General features: G+C 59.9%; 2 protein-coding genes across 11 annotated transcripts in view; one reads left to right on the top strand and one right to left on the bottom strand.

Annotated features, from left to right (window-relative positions):
* The window catches only part of Tmem94 (transmembrane protein 94), a 40,795-nt gene extending 37,378 nt beyond the window's left edge, over positions 1 to 3,417 (top strand). For all 8 annotated transcript variants that reach the window (XM_069993024.1, XM_069993023.1, XM_069993022.1 and 5 more), the window contains 8 exons: positions 36 to 113; positions 413 to 498; positions 664 to 745; positions 1,040 to 1,188; positions 1,277 to 1,371; positions 1,472 to 1,565; positions 1,983 to 2,153; positions 2,264 to 3,417. In XM_069993024.1, coding sequence (XP_069849125.1) covers positions 36 to 113; positions 413 to 498; positions 664 to 745; positions 1,040 to 1,188; positions 1,277 to 1,371; positions 1,472 to 1,565; positions 1,983 to 2,153; positions 2,264 to 2,336 — 828 coding nt within the window. In that variant the 3' untranslated portion in view covers positions 2,337 to 3,417. The remainder of the gene's footprint in view (positions 1 to 35; positions 114 to 412; positions 499 to 663; positions 746 to 1,039; positions 1,189 to 1,276; positions 1,372 to 1,471; positions 1,566 to 1,982; positions 2,154 to 2,263) is intronic.
* Caskin2 (CASK interacting protein 2) lies at positions 3,227 to 17,067 on the bottom strand. Of its 3 annotated transcripts, none has more exons than XM_069993028.1 (20): positions 16,961 to 17,067; positions 15,297 to 15,783; positions 10,993 to 11,044; positions 10,369 to 10,466; positions 9,874 to 10,049; positions 9,671 to 9,766; positions 9,454 to 9,584; positions 9,211 to 9,319; positions 8,781 to 8,889; positions 8,562 to 8,656; positions 7,643 to 7,904; positions 7,421 to 7,542; positions 7,272 to 7,332; positions 7,066 to 7,154; positions 6,788 to 6,898; positions 6,606 to 6,707; positions 6,357 to 6,495; positions 4,785 to 6,263; positions 4,436 to 4,661; positions 3,227 to 4,144 (listed from the first exon to the last, which is right to left on the bottom strand). In XM_069993028.1, the coding sequence occupies exons 2-20, from the start codon at positions 15,388 to 15,390 to the stop codon at positions 4,054 to 4,056; spliced, it is 3,642 nt and encodes a 1,213-aa protein (XP_069849129.1). In that variant the 5' UTR covers positions 15,391 to 15,783; positions 16,961 to 17,067; the 3' UTR covers positions 3,227 to 4,053. The 3 variants fall into 3 exon arrangements, with proteins under 3 accessions (XP_069849129.1, XP_069849131.1, XP_069849130.1); XM_069993030.1 differs by having other exon boundaries at positions 9,874 to 10,019; XM_069993029.1 differs by lacking the exon at positions 16,961 to 17,067 and adding an exon at positions 15,908 to 16,059.
* Positions 17,068 to 17,439: the final 372 nt, after the last annotated feature.

Below are 17,439 nucleotides of genomic sequence, written 5' to 3'. Positions count from 1 at the left end.
GGCCTGGGCCATAATCTGTCCCTCTCGGTCCCTAGGCTCGGCATGCCACCAATGGCATCCGTAAGTGCTTCCTCTTCCTGCTGCAGTGCCAGCTGACCCTTGTGGTCATCCAGGTGAGCCGGGGATAAGCGCAGGTATTACCTCTCTCTACTTGCTCTTTCATACAAGTAACAGGAACCTGAGGAGGGAGATTGGGGGTGCAGCACAGCACAGGGGCCCTCAAGGTCTCTGTAACTTCCCCTGAGCTTTCAGAGGTGACTCCAATGCAGATTAGTATTCCCTCGGGTCCCAGTGCCTCTCAGCCAGGAGTTGAGCATCTGTCTAGACAAAGGGACAACATAGCCCTGGAGTCAGTGGTTCGTGTTCATTTGCCAAAATCTAATTGTGGGTCCTGGGTTCTTTCCTGCTCTAGTTCCTTTCTTGCGTGGTCCAACTGCCACCACTACTGAGTACCACAGACATCCTGTGGTTGTCCTGCTTTTGCTACCCTCTGCTCAGGTGAGAGCCGTGCACCCTTCTGTGCCTGGGCAGGTGGGAGGAGCCCCGAGTTCTGGAAGGGCCGCTCAGGGCTCATCTCCTCTGGTGCAGGAGCCTTCATCTCCCTGAAGGCTTCCTCTATGGGAACTGGGTGTTGCCATTCCTTCACCCACTCTTGCTTTTCAGCATCTCTCTGCTGGGGAAACCACCCCACAGCTCCATCATGTCTATGGCAACAGGAAAAAACCTTCAGTTCATTCCTAAGAAGGTAAGAGAGGCAGACCTGGCAAACCAGGGCCTCATGGAGGAATACGAGATGGACAGAGGACCAAGGGGCGGGGCTGGGAGGGGGCCTAACCTGGAAGGGTCTGCGGAGATCGGGAGATCGGGAGACCGGGAGGACTGGCACTTGGCCTGGGGAGGTAGTAATCAAAGCCGACAAAGTCCTCTCTGGGAGTGTGGTCCCTGCTGTTTGTCCTTCCTCTCAGGCCTGGCCACTGACTCCCTAAGAGCCTGTCCAAGGCTGCCACGGAGTGAGCAGCCAGCCTCCCTTCCCCCACAGACGCAGCACTACTTCCTGCTCTGCTTCTTGCTCAAGTTCAGCCTCACCATCACCTCGTGCCTCATCTGCTTTGGCTTTACACTGCAGAGCTTCTGTGACAGCGCCCAAGCCCGGAACCTTACCAACTGCTCCTCCATCATGCTGCGCAGGTGCATCTCGGGGACTATCCACCTCCCCACCCCAGCCCACCTCCCCACAACCTCTCGGGAGGCTGAGCCGTGTTGCTTTGTTTGGCAGCAATGATGGCAGGGCTCCAGCCTGGTTCGAGGACTTTGCCAATGGGCTGCTGTTAGCCCAGAAGCTCACTGCCGCCCTGATTGTCCTACACACGGGTAAGGGCTCTGCCTGGGAGAGGCTGCTGACAGCCTGTGGGGAACAAGGCCCTGGACCAGTGGGAAGCCTGATACCCCATGGGCTCCCATTTTTTTCCAGTCTTCATCTCTATCACCCATGTGCATCGCACCAAACCCTTGTGGAGCAAGAGTCCCCTGACGAACCTCTGGTGGGCTGTGACCGTGCCTGTGGTGTGAGTCGTGTTGGTGGAGAGGGTCACAGGGCAGGGCCAGGCTTGTGGGTGAGCCAGAGCTAGAGGGCTGACTGCCCTCCTGCAGCTTAATGTCATGCTGAGAAAGTAGAGGATGGAGCCAGGCGCTGGTGGCTCACGCCTGTCATCCATGGCACTCAGGAGGCTGAGAGCTGAGGATCATGGTTCAAAGCCAGCCTGGGCAAGAAAGTCCCGTGAGAATCTTACCTCCAATAAACCACTCAGAAAACCGGAAGTGGTGCTGTGGCTCAAGTGGTAGAGCGCTAGCCTTGAGCTGAAGAGCTGAGGGACAGCGCCTAGGCCCAGAGTTCAAGACTTATGACTGACCAGAAAAAAAAATAAAAGAGGATGAAGCAAGGTGACTTGGGGTTCACATGCGGCTGCCCCCTTCTTTGGCAGGCTGCTGGGTCAGGTGGTTCAGACGATTGTGGACCTGCAGCTGTGGACACACAGGGATAGCCATGTGCACTTTGGCCTGGAAGATGTGCCCCTGCTGACGTGGCTCCTGGGTTGCCTGTCCCTGGTTCTCGTGGTAGTCACCAATGAGATCGTGAAGCTACATGAGATTCGGTGAGCAGGGCTGGGGTGTGTTACCTAAATCCACCACCCATGGTGGGCATCCTGCTCGTCTCCTGGCCCAAGAGTCTATACCAACCTGCAGTGATCTCCTGCCCCACCAGGGTCCGAGTCCGCTATCAGAAGCGACAGAAGCTGCAGTTTGAAACTAAGCTGGGCATGAACTCTCCCTTCTGAGCCACTGGCTGTGATGGCCACAGCTGCCCTTGATCCAACCCTGAGTCTGAGGCAATGGTATCATGAACGCTTTCAAGGTTTGCTCTTGCGTACCCTGGTGTGGAAGGCCCAGCTTTGCTTGGTGGAGTCCTTCCTGTCTTCCTGACCCTGGCTGATCACGAGAAGCCAAGGCGCTGCCGTCTCAGCTGGACAGGACCTCCCTGGCTCCTCCCTGGCCTTGCACTCTTGAATGTATGACCTCAGGGGCATGGTAGAGGGATCCTTGCCCCCTCCCCGTGGGCTGCTCACCTTCAGGGTCCCCGTACCCAGGCCCTCTGCTCTGGTATCTTTGGCACAAACTCAAAGCGAGGGGCAGGGGCCTCCATCTTCTGAGATGGGAGCTGCCTCGTCCTCCCCGCTGTCTGCATCCTGTCTTCCCAGGGCAAGGCCCGGGGGGGGGGGTCCCAAGAAACCTCCCTGCTCTGTGGGGGGCTCTCACACGTGGGCCCTCACCTCACCCTCGAGCCCCTCCCGTGCCTGTGCTCCACTGGCAGCAAGTCAGAGAGTCAGCTTGGGGGGACACAGCCCAGGTTTCCTGTTCTCCCAGGAGAAGTTTTTATTGGTGTCTATTTTTTACTGGAAATGAGCCTTTTAGGAATGAATGTAGACTGGTTTATATTAAAACGTGTGACTTGCTTAAGAAAAACCCGTGGCTGGTGCATGAGGCCAATAAGGCTCCCCTCCTCCCAGGCGGTGAGCACAGAGAGGATGCTGGGAGGGGGGGGTCGGAAGGGGAGGAGGGGTGGTCCCACACCTCCCTCCTTCTATAGCTGTGAATCCCTCAGGGTACAACCCAGAGGAGACCCCCGAGACCCAGAGGTCTGTGCAACAGATGGAAACACAAGCTCAGCTATGTGGAATGACACTTTCATTGGCGTTAGTTGGCGGAAGAGGTTAATGGTTACAGAGCCCAGGCCTGGGCAAACCCCATCAAGCCTCCAGCCCTGAGGTGGGCAGGGCTGCGTCTGCCGGGGTCTGAAGGCCTTCCCCTACTGCATCGTCCAGGCAGTTAATAGATAGAATAAATCCCATTTAAAATATATGCATTTCTCTCTGCTTAAAAAATAGTATGTACAGTTGAGAAGGTTTGGACGCGGAGGATCTGTTAGGCCCACCGCCATCCAGTGTGGGATGGTGGGAGCAGGAAAAGAGCCGGCAGGACATGGCCACCGCCACATGGGTGTGTCCCCACTATGTACTTACATCACGTCTCCTACGTGCACATGCAGGGAGGTGTACCCCTGCATTCCCTGCATTCTCAAGAGTGCCACAGCAGCCAGGCAGGTGGCCTGGCTAGGGCTTGAAACATGGGGTGGGAGAGGTGAAAGAAAGTGTCCCGGAAGTCCTGTCACCACCTCCTCCTGGAGGAGGAAGCTCTTTCCAGGGTCCCTGTCTAGGGGCCAGCGCTGTCCAGTTGGATGACACATGGGCGGGGCTGTGCAACCATGGCCGCGGAAGCCCCTCGGCTGGACCGTGCTGCCAGGCCCTCTTGGCCCCATCTCTGGAGTCAGCTCCTGCTTGAGCTGCAGGGAGGGTCTCTGCTGGGCAAGGGGGCACTCCAATCCCACCGGCCCTTGGTCTGGTCCCAGGGTGCTGGGGACTTCTTCCATGCTGGGCCAAAGGCAGTGGACACTGGAAGCCACAGTGAACACTGTTGGGGGACACAGGCCAGTCTCATTCAGTCCAGCATGGCATCCAGCTGGTCCGCCAGGGCATCGAACATGGTGCTGATGTCATCCAGAATGTGCTTGGTAGAGGTCCCAGGGGGGCTGTGACAAGGGGAAGGTTCAGATGGACACGTGGCTACTTGGACCAGCCCACTGCCCCGGGGGAAAGAGCTGCCCAAAACCCTTCGTGCCTGTCACCTTGTAATGTTCATAACCGTGCGCCTCTGGTGACGTTTACCAGGTATCCCTGCAGGTCAGATCTGGCAACTCCAAAACCTAGGGTCGGTCCTATCATCCTGCCAGGGGCTTCCCCAGGCCTGAGGCCCTGCCAGCCGTGTCCCTGCCAGCCTTCCCGGGAACCCACCAGCGCGTCCGTTCCTACACCCAGCTTACCCTTCTCGCTCCTCAGCACCAATGCTCTTCTCGGCTGCCCTTAGTGCAGCTGCCAGGGATGAACTGGTCTGTTCCAGTCTCTGCTGGGCCCGGCCTGGACCCACAGCCCCTCCTGTGCTCTCAGGCCTTGGGGGGGGCACTGGGCGGGGGCCAGGCCGGGGAGCCAGCTTGGGGCCAGAAAATGCCAGCTGGGTGCAGGCCACCGACACAGCCTTGGGAGCTGTTCCTGTAGAGACCAAAAGGCTGGATTGTGACTTGGCGGGACACAACCCTGTCCCTGTCCCCTCCCCACCCTTCACCCCCACCCCCACCCCCCGCCCGCCACTGCCAACAACACCTGGCATCCTACCTGCTCCGGGCACCTTGAGCAGGGCGGTGGGGGCAGCTGTGTGCTCTGGCTCTGCATTTGGCCGGTGGTTGGCCGGGCTTTCCAGACTGGGGCCAGCACTGGAGGCCACTGGGGCCGTGGGGGTCTGGGTCCCAGGGCTGAGAGGAGGCACCGGAGCTCCTTGAGTGGCGAGGCTGCTGGGCTCTGGCTGGGGAGGACTGGAGGACTCGGAGAGGGAGGACTCGCTGGGGGCCTGGGAAGGTGGGGGGGCAGAGGGGCTAGGGGTAGCACCTGCCACCCCAAAAGCCAACAGGGCCGTCTGCAGCGGCTCTCTCTCCCTGCACTTGGGCCTCCGCTTGACAGTGTCTGACTCTGTAAGGTTGAAGTGGAGGCCGGGGGGCACAGGCGTCTCTCGGGGTGCGGGGCCAGCTGGCTTTGGCCGCTGCTTGATGGTCAGGTTTCCCTCCTCTGCGAACGGCAGCCCTTCTCCCGAGCTCCCCCGAGACGGAGGCGTCCCCTCGGGGCTGGGCTCCTCTTCCGTGTCAGACACGGGGCCGGTGGGGCCGGGCGGACTCGGGGGCTCCGAGGGGCCGCTCGGCTCACTCAGTGTTCTCCGTCGGGGCCCTGTGGCGCCGTCCTTCGGCCCGGGGCTCCCATCTAGTGGTGGGGGTTCCGTGGAGCCAGAAACTGAGCTGAGGCGTTTCGGGGGTGGTGGCGGGGGGCCTTTGCGACGGGCTCGGAGGGCAAAGGACTGGCTGCGTGGGGTCCCCCGAGCTGGGGTTGGGCTAGGACTAGTCCGGGCAAGGGTGCTGCGTCCTGGCCTTCGGGTGAGGGTGGCGTAACTGCCCAAGGCACTGCCCACTGGCTCTTCGGCCTCCCCCTCGGCTTCCCCCTCCGCAGGGCCAGGGCGGCTCAGGCTGTGGGACCGGCGCTTGGGGCGAGGGGGGTCTGGAGGGGTGGCCAGGGGCCCCGCCAGGTAGGAGAAGGCCCGGGGCGCACCAGGCGGTGGCCCTGGGGCTGGGCTGGAGGGCGAGACCTGGGGGTACATAAAAACATACGGGGCAGGTCCTTGGCCAGGAGGTGGGAAGCAGAGCTTAGAGGGCCTCTCTGTGCCCTCTGGAAGGTTCCTTTCTTGTAGGGTGCCGGGGTCTCCACCAGCACTCGGCTGGGGCGTGGACTGTTCCTGTGAGTGACCAGAGCCCCGGGAGCGTGCTCCAATGCTCTCCTGACTGGGGGAACGAGCCGGGGGCAGGGGGAGAGGCTCAGGGCCGCCCCCTGCCATGGCTGCCTGTAGCTCCGGGCTCAGCTCACTGCCCTGGAAGGTGAGAAGGCGGGGGCCGGCCATGGCTGGGCCTTCCCCATTCTCTAGCCCGTCGATGGTCATCAGCTCTGATCCTCGGGCCAGCCGGCGCCCGCCTTCGCCCAGGGCCTCTCCCTGCAGCAGGCCCCGCCGGAGCTCCGCCAACCGCTTCACACCCAGCATGAGTTTCTTCTGGTGCCCTGAGGAGGTGGGCAGAAGCAACAAGGTTAGCTGAGTCTTGGGAAGGGTCACCCGCGGAGGGGCCCATGGCCGGGGCTCAAAGCAGTCCTCACCCAACTTGTTGACGCCGATTTCCTGCAGCTCTTCCCAGGTGAGATCGGCCACTAGCCCCATGGAGTCATAGCCACTGCTCACCAGCTGCTTGTGGTACTGCGGCAGCCCCAGTGCACTCAGCCACTCCAGCAGGTCCGTCTGGAGGGGCACTGTGGTCAGGCCTGGCTCCTCTTCAGCCAGAGGAGGGGCGCCACCCAGCCACAGCCCTGGGTGGGAGCCCAGAGCGCGCACCCTGGCCCTCTGCTCACCGGGATGTAGTTGGGCAGCCACTCGGAAATACTGAGCTGGGCGATCTCTGCGGCGATCTTCTTCCGGTGGCCAGGCTTGGTCACTCCGATGGCTGTCAGATCCTGCCGGGCCGGAACATGGCAAGGGCGTCAGGCCCCGCCCCTGCCCCCTGGGCCCTCCCTGGTCCAGCTGCATCACCTACCTCAGGGGTCATGCGACTGATGGTTGGCACGTCATAGCCGGCCTGCAGAAAGTGGGCAGTGTAGCCCTCCAGCTGGAACTCACTCAGCCAGTTATGAATAGCCTGTGCATCCTGTGGTTCCGGGAAAGGAAGAGCCAGGAAGAGCTGAATGGCTAAGGGGAGGCCCAACTCATCCGCCCAGCCTTCCCCAGTAGCCTGGCTTATATAAGTGAATGCGCTAAGGCCTTCCATTCCCCACAAGGTCCTCAGCACACTTCCCACCCCGGTGGAGATCTCACCTTCCCCTCTAGCAGCTGCTCTGGCCTCACATCCTGGGTGAAGATCTCACCTGAGCGGTGGCTAATCAGAGGGTGGTGGCTCAGGGTATCTTCAAGGAAGGAGAGAAATGGCCTCAGAGGTGGCAGGAGGAAGGGAGGGGTGCCATGCCCCCAGCCTCCCCACCGCCAGCTCTGTCAGCCAACCCTCTCCTGTTCATTCTCCCCACCTGCCAGGGGCGGGGCATGCAGTCCCGGCAGCACCTGGTCCTCACCGGCAGAGGGCAGAGGCTGGAGACAGGGAAGGATCTCATTTAGGAGGTGCAGAATTGGCAGCAGGGGTGCGCCCTGCCCTGGTCCCAGCAGCCCTCCCTCCTACCTGAGCATTCTCGATAAGGAGGCCCGTGCTGTGGCCGTTGGTGCCCTCGGAACTCTGCCCGCTGCCAGCACTGCGGATGCTGCCCACGCTGCCCTCGCTGCCTACGCTATTCCTGTCACCTGCTGCAAGGAACAGAAGCACAGAAGTTAGAGCTTCAGTGGTGTTGCCAACAGCTGACTGGCATCTCGCCAGTATCCACTGCCACACTCTGGGAGGACGTACCTGGACTGTCCGGGCTGAGGCCCACCCGAGGGAGCTGGCCATAGGCCAGAGGATGCAGGGGGTCATCAGCAGGAGGCTGCGGTGTTCGGGAGAAGCTTGGGCGCAGGGGAGTGGGTGCGGAGGGGACACGGGGCACAGGGATGCCCACTCGCTTGCTGACCACCTCGACAATGCCAGGGGGGAAGTAGCCCACACGGTCTGTGCCTCTTTGGCTCTCATGGATATGGCCCTTCCAGCGGCCATCTGCGTGCTGCTCAAGCACCTGTGATCGATAGATTGTGCAGACCCGCACTCACTCCCTACACCAAGCAAGTGGGGGGGTTGTCTATCCAGCCCCCCTGATCCAGATCGTTCCTAAGGCAGCTGGGCTCAGATGCCCCAATCAGCCAGAGTTCAGCCCCTGCGGCCAGCCTAATCCCCTGGTGTCACAAGGGTAGACAGACAGGACCCCCCACATACAGCCTGTGTTCCGTTTACAGCCCCATTGTTTACGGGTGTGTGACCTTGGTCAAGTGAGCCTAACTTTCTTTTATTTTGGGGGGGAGGGGGCCTTGAACTTTGGGCCTGGGTGCTGTCCCTGAGCTCTTCCTCTTGAGCCACAGTGCTGCTTCCGTTTTTTCTGGTGGTTAATTGAAGAGTCACAGACTTCCCTGCTCAGGCTGGCTTTGAACCGCGATCCTCAGATCTCAGCCTCCTGAGTAGTTAGGATTACAGGTGTGAGCCACGGTTGGCTGGCTGATCCTAACATTTATAAGCCTCCAAACTCTGTCATCGCTACAAAGACTATGACATTTACATTGCCTAGACTTGGGAAGAATTCAGCACAGAAAGACTCAGCACAGCCTGGCAACATAGTAGATTCCCAAAAAAGTCATAGCGATGGTTTGCATTCTCACAGCAGTGCCAATCGGAGCCTCACCGTGATGACATCTCCAGCACGGACATTGAGAGCAGTGGGATCATGGAGGTTCCAGAAATCCTTGAGTGCCCGGACCTTCAGGATCCCTGAGGCCTCTAAGAGAAGGGGGCGGGGGGCGGGGGGATGGGGGAGAAGCAGACATTAAATGGTCAAGGTCCTGAGGGCATCCCCTCAGGGACACAGCTCCTGTCCCTCTGGCTGGCTTCTTCAGACACTCACCCCTCAGCAGCTGCTTGATCTCCCTGCTGGCCTGGGAGGTGGTGAACTGGTTGACGATGTCCAGTGCCGTCTGGTTATAGGTGTTGCGGATGTTTACATCCACGCCTCCCTGGGGGCAGGGTCATGAGTGTGCACTAAGCACTTTGCCTGTGGTCTCTCCTCCCCCTGCTGCTGCTCGTAACCATCCAAGACCTGGGTGCTCTTACCACACCCAGATCTTTTCACTCGGGCATGGAATTTCAGAGACCAAGTTAAGGACAGTGTAGTAAGAAGGCAGACTTGGGATCTGGATCAGAGGGGGTGGTTTCCCAGCCACATGGCCTTAGCACCACCACTGCCCATACAAAACACTAGGGCCTTCCCAACCGGTCTTGGCACAGGGGCAGAGGCTTGAGGGACACCTGTGGAGTGACCAGGTGTCCACACCTACCTCCAGGAGAAGCCGCACCACCTCGGTCTTGCCGTACAGTGCAGCTTCGTGGAGCGCCGTGCCGGTCTTGGTCTGGCGGTTGATCTCAATTCCAGCTCTCAGGAGCTGTCTGTGATGGACGGGGGAGTCAGGGTGATGGGGCAGGGGATGAGTCCAATGGGGAGACTGAGAGCAACAGAGGCATTGAGAGGGCCCCGACTGTCCCACAGGAGAGGGATGAGGAAGGGGGCTCCCTCAGGATACCTGATGACTTCTCGATGGCCGTTCTTGGCAGCCAAGTGCAGGGGTGTGGTGTAATTGGGGTCACACGGATCCTTGGCCTCACCTTCCAGCAGCGCCACACATAAGTGGCTGTTGAGCAGAAGCTGGGCCACCTGCAGGCAACACATAGCACCCAGTTAGCGCCTCCTACCGAGACCCCACAAATGACACCCAGCACCCCGACGACCACAGACCTCACCTTGAGCCGACCAAATTCACAGGCCAGATCCAGGGGTGTCTTCTTAGCTTTGTTGACCAGGCATGGGTTGGACTGATGTTGGAGGAGCATCTCTGACTAGGGGTGGGAGTGGGGAAGAGCCAAGTGAGGAGATCTGCTGGCTTCCAGACCCCCCTTCCCCGTTTCCCTGCCCTGGGGCCCCCCCCACAGGCGGGTTCACATACCACCTCGTAGTGTCCGTACTGTGCAGCTAGGTGCAGAGGGATCTGGCCGTCCAGCGAGGCCGCGTTGACAGCCGCAGAGGCCCGGAGCAGCAGCCTCACAGGCTCTAGCCGGCCCTGCCAGGCCGCGTAGTGCAGTGGACGCATTCCTGACAGGAGAATGGGATCCAAGGGAGGTCCTGGGACAGTGTTGGGGAGGGGCGGGGCCTAAGCAGTGTCTGGAGCCATTCTGATTGCGCGGAGACAGCCCCAAAGTGATGCTAGCGTCACCCAGCTTTGATCAGAAAGAGGTCCAGCTCTATGGGGGCAGAGCCAGGGTCTTGCTGTACCCATTATGGGTACATGTCAGGAAAGCAGGACCACCTGCTACCTAGATGGCCGGGACGATTCGAGAGGCAAAGCCATCTGCAAGCCACAGGAGCATCTAGCACTGCTTGTGTACCTCATTGGAGCAAGCTCCGGTCACAGGTGTGGGTTGGGGTCCCATGGGGGGCTCACCATTGCTGTCCTTGATGTCTACGGTGGCCTGAGCCTCCAGAAGCAAGGCTATGAGCTCCAAACTGCCCCCCAAGGCAGCATGATGGAGAGCAGAGAATCTGGCATGGGTTGGGGGGGCGGAGATCGACAAAGTAGAGGGTGTCAGTGAGCAATCTCCCACTCCCCAAGTCTTAGTCTTCCATACCCAAACTCATTCTGGGGGCTGGCAGGGATGGGTTCCTTGCCCCCCACGCCTGCCAGCCCTGCCGTGGGAGCGCACAGCAGCCTGGTCACTGCATGAAAGGGCTCAGTGTCTGGGCTGAGAGGCCTGTTTGTCTGGCATCCCCCCCCCCCCAGCCAGCTAGGGGAGGGGGCCGTGGGAGCAGGCGCCTGCAGGCTCCTACCCTCCAGGGAGAAAAGGGGCCCAGGAGGAATCCGATCCAAGGGGGCCCTTCCCCTCAATTGGGGTGAACTCCACGGGCAGGTGGGTGCAAGCCCTCTTTCCCTCCAGCAGGACCCAGAGCTCTCCACAAATAGACTGCAGGGGCCCAAGACTGAGAGAGAGGGAGGAAGGGAATCTGAGCCCCAGGACCCATCCCTGCAGCCCCTCCCCTGGACTCTGGGCCCCCAGCAGCAGGTACTCACCCATCGGCATCCTGGTAGTTGACATTGAGCCTCTTCGTGGAGCCAAGGAGCTCTAGGGATTGCGGGGAGGTAGGGATCAGGGCACAAATGACCACCGGGTCTCACCCGCACCCCTACTTGGCACACCCTCCACCTCACCTCCCAGAACCCAGCTGACCTCTCAGCATACAAAAGAGACCCTGCCCCATGGTCCTTTCCAGGTGTCTGTGGCTCCAGGGTGGGTAGCGCAAGAAGCCTTAGCAGCAGTGACCTGGCTTCTCCAGGGCCCCAGCCTAGCGTGTTTATAGAGCCAAACGGGGCGGGAGGGGGCACTGGCATGATGTGCCTTCACCAGACAGGCCCACGGGGTGCATGGTTAGCATTCCTGCCTGAACGGGCTAGGAAGCGGAGTCATATTGTCCTCGTAGGCCAAGGGGCACAGGCAGGGAAAGAAGGTAGCAAGGCACTGGATAATCAAAGGGAGGAGAGATGCCAGGGCTGAGCGGACCACAAACCCCAGTCCCGAGGCATCCTGGAGCCTCGTGGACCGTACGTTATCAGACCGGCTGGCACTAGCCTTGGGCTCCGCCTGTGCTGGCCCTGTGAACGAGGGCAGCGGTGGGCTCTGTGAAATAGGCGGATCGTGGGGCTTGTGAGGACAGCGCCTCTGTCCTTTGCGTGCAGAAGATGGCAGCTGTCAACAATTTAACACTCCTCATTAGCAAGTGCTACGTTCCCCTCTGGTAAGAACCGGCAGGTCCCTCTAAGGCCCACCTTGGATTTCGGTGGGTCTCAGCCTGCCCGGGAAGCACTCTCTAACTTGGTGCTCACAGGCTGGGCTTGCTCGTCCCAGACCTGGGCAAAAGAACTGGCACTGCTTCCAGAGGCAGCAAGCCTTGAAGTGTTGGGGAGGGAACGAAGGAGGCCTGTTCCAGGCACCCCCTGCCTTCTGCTGGAACCCACCCCACTGGGAAGGAGGGGGTCTAGTTCAACCCAAGCTGGGCAGGGTGCCAAGCATGCTGGTCTGGGCCTGCCCCCCAGGCCCTAATGGGCCTCTGAATAGCCCAGCGGCCTGGGCAAGGCAGGGCCTCATTCCAGCAGGGAGGGACCAGCCTTGCAGAAGGGAGCAGGGGACGTGCAGGGAAGGGACGGCTACAGGTAGGACTGCACTGAAAGGACTCCACCACACAAAGGTAAACATGGAGGCAAGAAGGGACAGAAGAGCAAGGGGCGGAGGCCACTGGGAGGCAACGCAGCCCTCCCAGGTCTCCTCTAGTCCCTTTGGAAAGTCCTTGTCACTCAACCACTTAGGACAGGGGCAAGAGGAAGGTAATGCCTGGCTCAACTGGCTGTGTGACTCTGGCTGTCCCGGTGTCTCTTTCAACTTCAGAGAAGACAATGAAGTCGGCAGGAAAGAGACACAGTGTCCTTCAGCCAGTCCACCCTTCCCACTGGCCTGCCAGCCTGCGCCGTCTGGGATGGGGTAGCTGGGTGGCGGGATGTGGCTCCTCCGGGGAGGGGCAGGACAATGTGACAGGAGGGACACAGGAACAGGAGGAGGGCCAGGCTGGGTGGCTCCGTTCTTTACAGAACAATGACCGGAAAGGTGGTGGGGGACAGGCCCCAAATGACTGGGCTGGGGACCCTGGCGGGAGGGAGGGAGGGAGGGTGGAGGGTCCTGGTTGCTGGCAGTGGCTCCTGGCACTTCCGCTTATAGCAGGGCTTCTTTCCCAGCCCCGCTCTGGGAGTGGAAGGGTCACTCTCCGGACTTAGGCTCAAGTAGAGGATGTGAGCTCAGCTGGCCACCCCAGCCCACCGTGTTTCCTCTGGCCAGAAAAGGACCTCAGCAAAAGGGGCTGGGGAAGGGCAAGGGGAAGAGGCGAGGCCAGGGCCACCACACCCCTCCCTTCCCAGCCACCTGCTCTCCAAAGAAGACCTGGATCTGGATGGAATTGATCATATGTGTGGGGGGGGGGGGGGAAGGTGGGGGGATTATCTGATGGAGCAGCCCAAAGGAGCATCTTTCCCACAGCTCCCTTTGCATAGCCAGAAAGTTCTAGCCATCCCATAGGAAGAAAAAGGGGGAGCCCTGATGCTTCCCTTCCAGCAGTTTCCTTTGCCTCTCTGAGGAGTTCCCTGCAGCCCTTTGAAAGCTGCATTCCAATCAACTGGAAAATGATCTGATTTGCAGAGTCTTGGACCATTTCTACTGATTTTAATTTGGAGAGAGTCCATTTTTTTTAGAACAATCCCCAGGCCATTCCGCTATGACAGAAAGCAGTGCTTAGCATGGGGGGCAGAGGAAGGGGAGAGGGGTACCTCGGCACAGGTTTATCAGATTAATGGCTGTGTGACCTTCAACAAGTCACTAACCCTCTCTGAATATCATTTTCCTTAGCAGTGTAAAGAATATAGAAACACCTAGCTCAGAGGTAAGATAGGGGATCATAGCATTTCTTTGTTGTTGTTGTTGGTGGTGGTCATGGAACTTGAACTCTGGGCCTGGGTGCTGTCCCTCAGCAATTTAGCTCAAGGCTAGTGCTTTACCACTTGAGCCACAGCCCCTTTCTGGTGGTTTTTATTGGAGATAAGAGGTTCATGGTCTTTCCTGCCCAGGCTGGCTTTGAACTGTGATCCTCAGATCTCAGCCTCCTAAGTAGCTAGGATAACAGGCGTGAGCCACTGGTGCCTGGCAGCCTTTCTTAAAAGGTCAGATCTGCGAAGGTCAACTTGTGATTTCACTTTTGGTCACCAGTTTCTCCAGCTCCTCAGAGGATGAGGAGGGAAGGCACAGTCCCAGCGCCTTGCAAGGAGACCCGGGCCTGTCACCCAACGCTTCACCCACACCTGCCTCACCTCGGCCTAGGGGAAGGAAGGGACCTCTTCCCCCAAGGACATTTCTTACCAGGACCAGACACCTTCTTCGAGCCTGAGAGCCCGGCTGTGAGCCCCCCACCATGAGCCTCTGGCCGCTCTTACTACCCTCTCGTGGGCCTCCAGCAGCAGTGACACCAAGGCCCCACTGGGCAGGTCGCCAAAACCAACAGAGGGGAGGGGGAGGGGGGGTCTCCCTGGGGAGCTGTAAGCCTGCTCACCCTCATCCACGTCCCCAGGGCACCGGGCCACCATACCAGCTCTCATGCCCGGGTTTCCACTCTGCTATGCAGGTGGGTGCACGCCATTAACGTCTTTCCTTCTGGCACCCACATGCCAGGGTGTGGGCAGGGATAATAAGATGTCTCCTGGTAGCCTAGGGCTTCTTCCTGTGGACAGGGCCCAGGTGTACCTTGGGGCGAGAGCCCCAGTGCTTCAGAGAAGACCCTTCCTCCAGGAAACTCCTTTCCAGTCCAGTCTAGTGGCAGGAAGCCGCTGCTGGGCTGAGATCTGAAGGGACCTGAGAGCTGGCCCTGAAGCCCAGAAGTCTCTCACCACAGAGAAACCAAAGAGCTGGGGCTCAACAGTGGCCATCTACATATCCAGCCCCTACAGCCCCATCAGGACTAGAGCTCCAGGCTATAGAAACCTTCAGAAACGAGCTTTAGCTGGGCACTGGTGCTCACATTTGTAATCTTTGTTACGCAGAAGTCTGAGATCTGACGATCAGGGTTTGAAGCCAGCCTGGGCAGGAAAGTCTGTGAAACTCTTATTAGCCACCGTAAAGCCAGGGCTATGGCTCAAGTGATAGAGTGCCATCCTTGAGTAAAAAGGCTAAGGGACATAGCACTTAGTCCCTAACTTCAAGCCCTTGTAATGGTACCAAAAAAAAAATAAATAAATTAGCTTTGGTCACACATTCCCACAAGATCAGTAGCAGGTAAGTCGAGGTAAAGGAGCTTTAGCAAATATTCAGATAATGTTGATTTTTTTTTAAAGACTCTTTAAAAAATATATCTCACAGACATCCCCCATTAGGCTCAGAAATAAACAAACAGAGCTGCTCCGGTGGATGTATGCAGAGGGGTTTAGGGAATATGGTAGCTACTCAGCTTTTCCTAACACACAGCCCAAACTAACATGGCACTCATCTGAAAAGCCACCTACTAGCAGGAAATGCCACAGGAGCTGAAAGTTCGGTCTCTTTTGTTCACTGCTCTGGCTCGGGACTTAGCCTTTGCTAAATGACAGTAAAGTCTTGAATGAATATACTTCACCCGACTCCCAGGCATGGATACTGATCCAGGGAGCTTACGTGACGTGCCTGGTGACACATCCTAAGGGCCTACACAGAGCTACTTCTTGTCCAGACATAAGGAAGGACAGATCACAGAGCCCCCCCCTCCCCCGCTCAGAGGCATCCCGAGATGGTCATGTTACCAAATACTCACTTGTCTTTGCAGCTTTGACCTTGGCCACCAATTTCTGGACACAGGTTACATCCCCATTCTTGACAGCAAGGATCAGGTCCTGCTCCCGACCCATAGTGGCCCCTGGGCTGGGCTCAGAACTCAGGAATCCAAGGAGAGGCAGGGAGATAAGTCCAACAGCAGCGTCAGTGCACCATACTTCAGCCCCTTGAGGGCCCCAGGTCCTAAGGGAGCACGTCTGGTGTCCCAGCCAGTGGCTCCTTGTCAGGCGCTGATGATATTCCCTCCAGCGGGAAAGCCAGGGTCTGAGGGGGTGGAGGCTGTGTGGAAATCGGCACAGGGATCAGCCTGCAGCTTCTGACAGCCCTGCGACAGGCCAGGGCTGAGCCCGCCAATCTTTCCAGCCTGACTCAGGAGCACAGAGAGCAGCCAGCATTCCCTTGGGCCTCAGGTGACAGTGGTGGACAGGTGTGGAGGGGTCTGGAATAGATGTGGCTGTGCCAATAGCCTGCAAGAGACCCAGAAACAAGACACAGAAGTGAGCGCAACAGGACCTCCAGGAGCCCTCAGCCGCCCTGGCTGGCCTTGGAGTCACAGAGGGTCCCCAAGAGGGAGGAGGGAAACCACCGTGCCTGAGAGGAGTATGGGGGGGTGGCGTTTCTGGAGCAGGAAGATGAGTCACTGTGCCCCTAGGGCACCGGGCAGCACCTCAACCTTGAGCAGGAGGGGCCTTGGGAGCTCAGTACACTGGGGCAGGACGGGCCAGCAGCCCATTCTCCACAGCCCAAGGCTCCAACACCCACAGACAACTGGCAAACCAGGAGGTGGGGCATAGGCGGGTGGCACAGGCAGACTGATGGGGGGGGGAGGTCACTCCCTGTCCAAGCTGCCTGCCCTCCCGCCCACCCCCAGCCTCCACCCTACCTAGACTTAGCTTTAATAGCTGGATGTCCAAGCCCTGGGGCTCTTTAGGAACTTCAGAAGGTGGTGGACTGGGGAGTTTATCTCCCCTCCCCCCCCCATTTCTGCCTGCCGGACAGAGACGCTTCTACAGCACCTGTTGCTGACCCTCCTCACCCCCTTGTGTGCGTGTGGGGAGGTCGAGGAAGCAGCTGGACAGGGGGCAGAGAAGACACAAGAGGGGGGGGGCACAGCTGGCCAACGGTCCAAGCCTGAACCCGAAGCCCAGACCCTTCGCCTTCCCTGCAGAAGGGCTTACGTCAGTTCCTCGGTGGCGGCGAATGTGTTGCCAAGAGTCTTATGGCACGAGCGCCGTGCAGGCCCGCAGCCCTGGCGGGGAGCTCTTCACGTCCCCCCGCACCCCGCAGCCCCAGCCCCGAGGGCGCAGCCCGCCGGCCGCCGGCCCGGGGGAGGGCGCCCCGGCAGCGCCTGGGGTCGGCGGGCGCCCCCCGCCCCTCGGAATGCCGCGCACCCCCCACCCCCAGCCGAGCCCAGCCCGGGACGACCCCGGGAACAAAGCGGCGGGAGAAGGCGGGGGGGGGGGCACCGAGCGGGCCCAGAGCCCGAGGCGTCGAGGCTGGAGGATGAGAAGGGGGCGCGAAGAGGGCGGAAGGAGCGGAGAGATGGAGGCGATCCCGCCGATCCCGCAGGAAAGAGAAAAAGTTAGTTTGCGCCTGTTCCAAAGGTGCGGATCCCCAGATGAGCCCCGGCCCGCTCCGTCTCACCTTCCCCGGCCGCCCCGCCGGGGGTCCGGCTGGTCCTGCTGTGTCCCTGGCACTCGGGACGCTGGCTCCCACAGCCCCCCCCCCCTTTTCTCCTCCGGCTCCTCCTTTTCCAAGGCCGGCTCTGCGCCTCCCGCAGGAAATCCCGCCCCTCCCCCTCCCCTCCCTCCGGATCGGGCGCCAGGCCCCGTCCCGGCCGAGCGGCCCGGCTGCCAGTCAGCGCCCGCGGCCCCGCCCCCATCCGCGCCAGGCCCCGCCCCCGCCCGCGCCAGTTTGGACTCCGGGCATAGCTGGATCCGCGCATGCGCACAGGTGAATCCGAGCGGCTCAGGGTAAAGGGAGGCGGGGCAGGGGAGGGGGTGGAGTAAGGAGCGTGGTGTTTGCCGCGCTGCATCCAGGTATGGAACCCCGGAAAACTGGGGCTTTGGAGTGTGGACGGAAGGACGAGATACGATGGACATGAATGAGTGGAAGAAAAGCGT

The sequence above is a fragment of the Dipodomys merriami genome, unplaced genomic scaffold (genome assembly GCF_024711535.1).
Source record: "Dipodomys merriami isolate MVZ:Mamm:240054 unplaced genomic scaffold, mDipMer1.0.p SCAF_42, whole genome shotgun sequence".
Taxonomy (NCBI): Eukaryota; Metazoa; Chordata; class Mammalia; order Rodentia; family Heteromyidae; genus Dipodomys; species Dipodomys merriami.
Note: the sequence above shows the minus strand (reverse complement) of the source record. Positions and strands in the feature narration are given on the sequence as shown.

Excerpts from the sequence above, each read along its gene's own strand:
- Caskin2 (XM_069993028.1), bottom strand. The coding sequence starts at position 15,390 with ATGGGTCGGGAGCAGGACCTGATCCTTGCTGTCAAGAATGGGGATGTA. Across the intron at positions 7,905-8,561 it reads GTGCTGGAGATGTCATCACG|GTGCTTGAGCAGCACGCAGA; the intron begins GTGAGGCTCCGA and ends TATCGATCACAG. Across the intron at positions 6,496-6,605 it reads GGCTGCCCAACTACATCCCG|ACGGACCTGCTGGAGTGGCT; the intron begins GTGAGCAGAGGG and ends GTGCCCCTCCAG.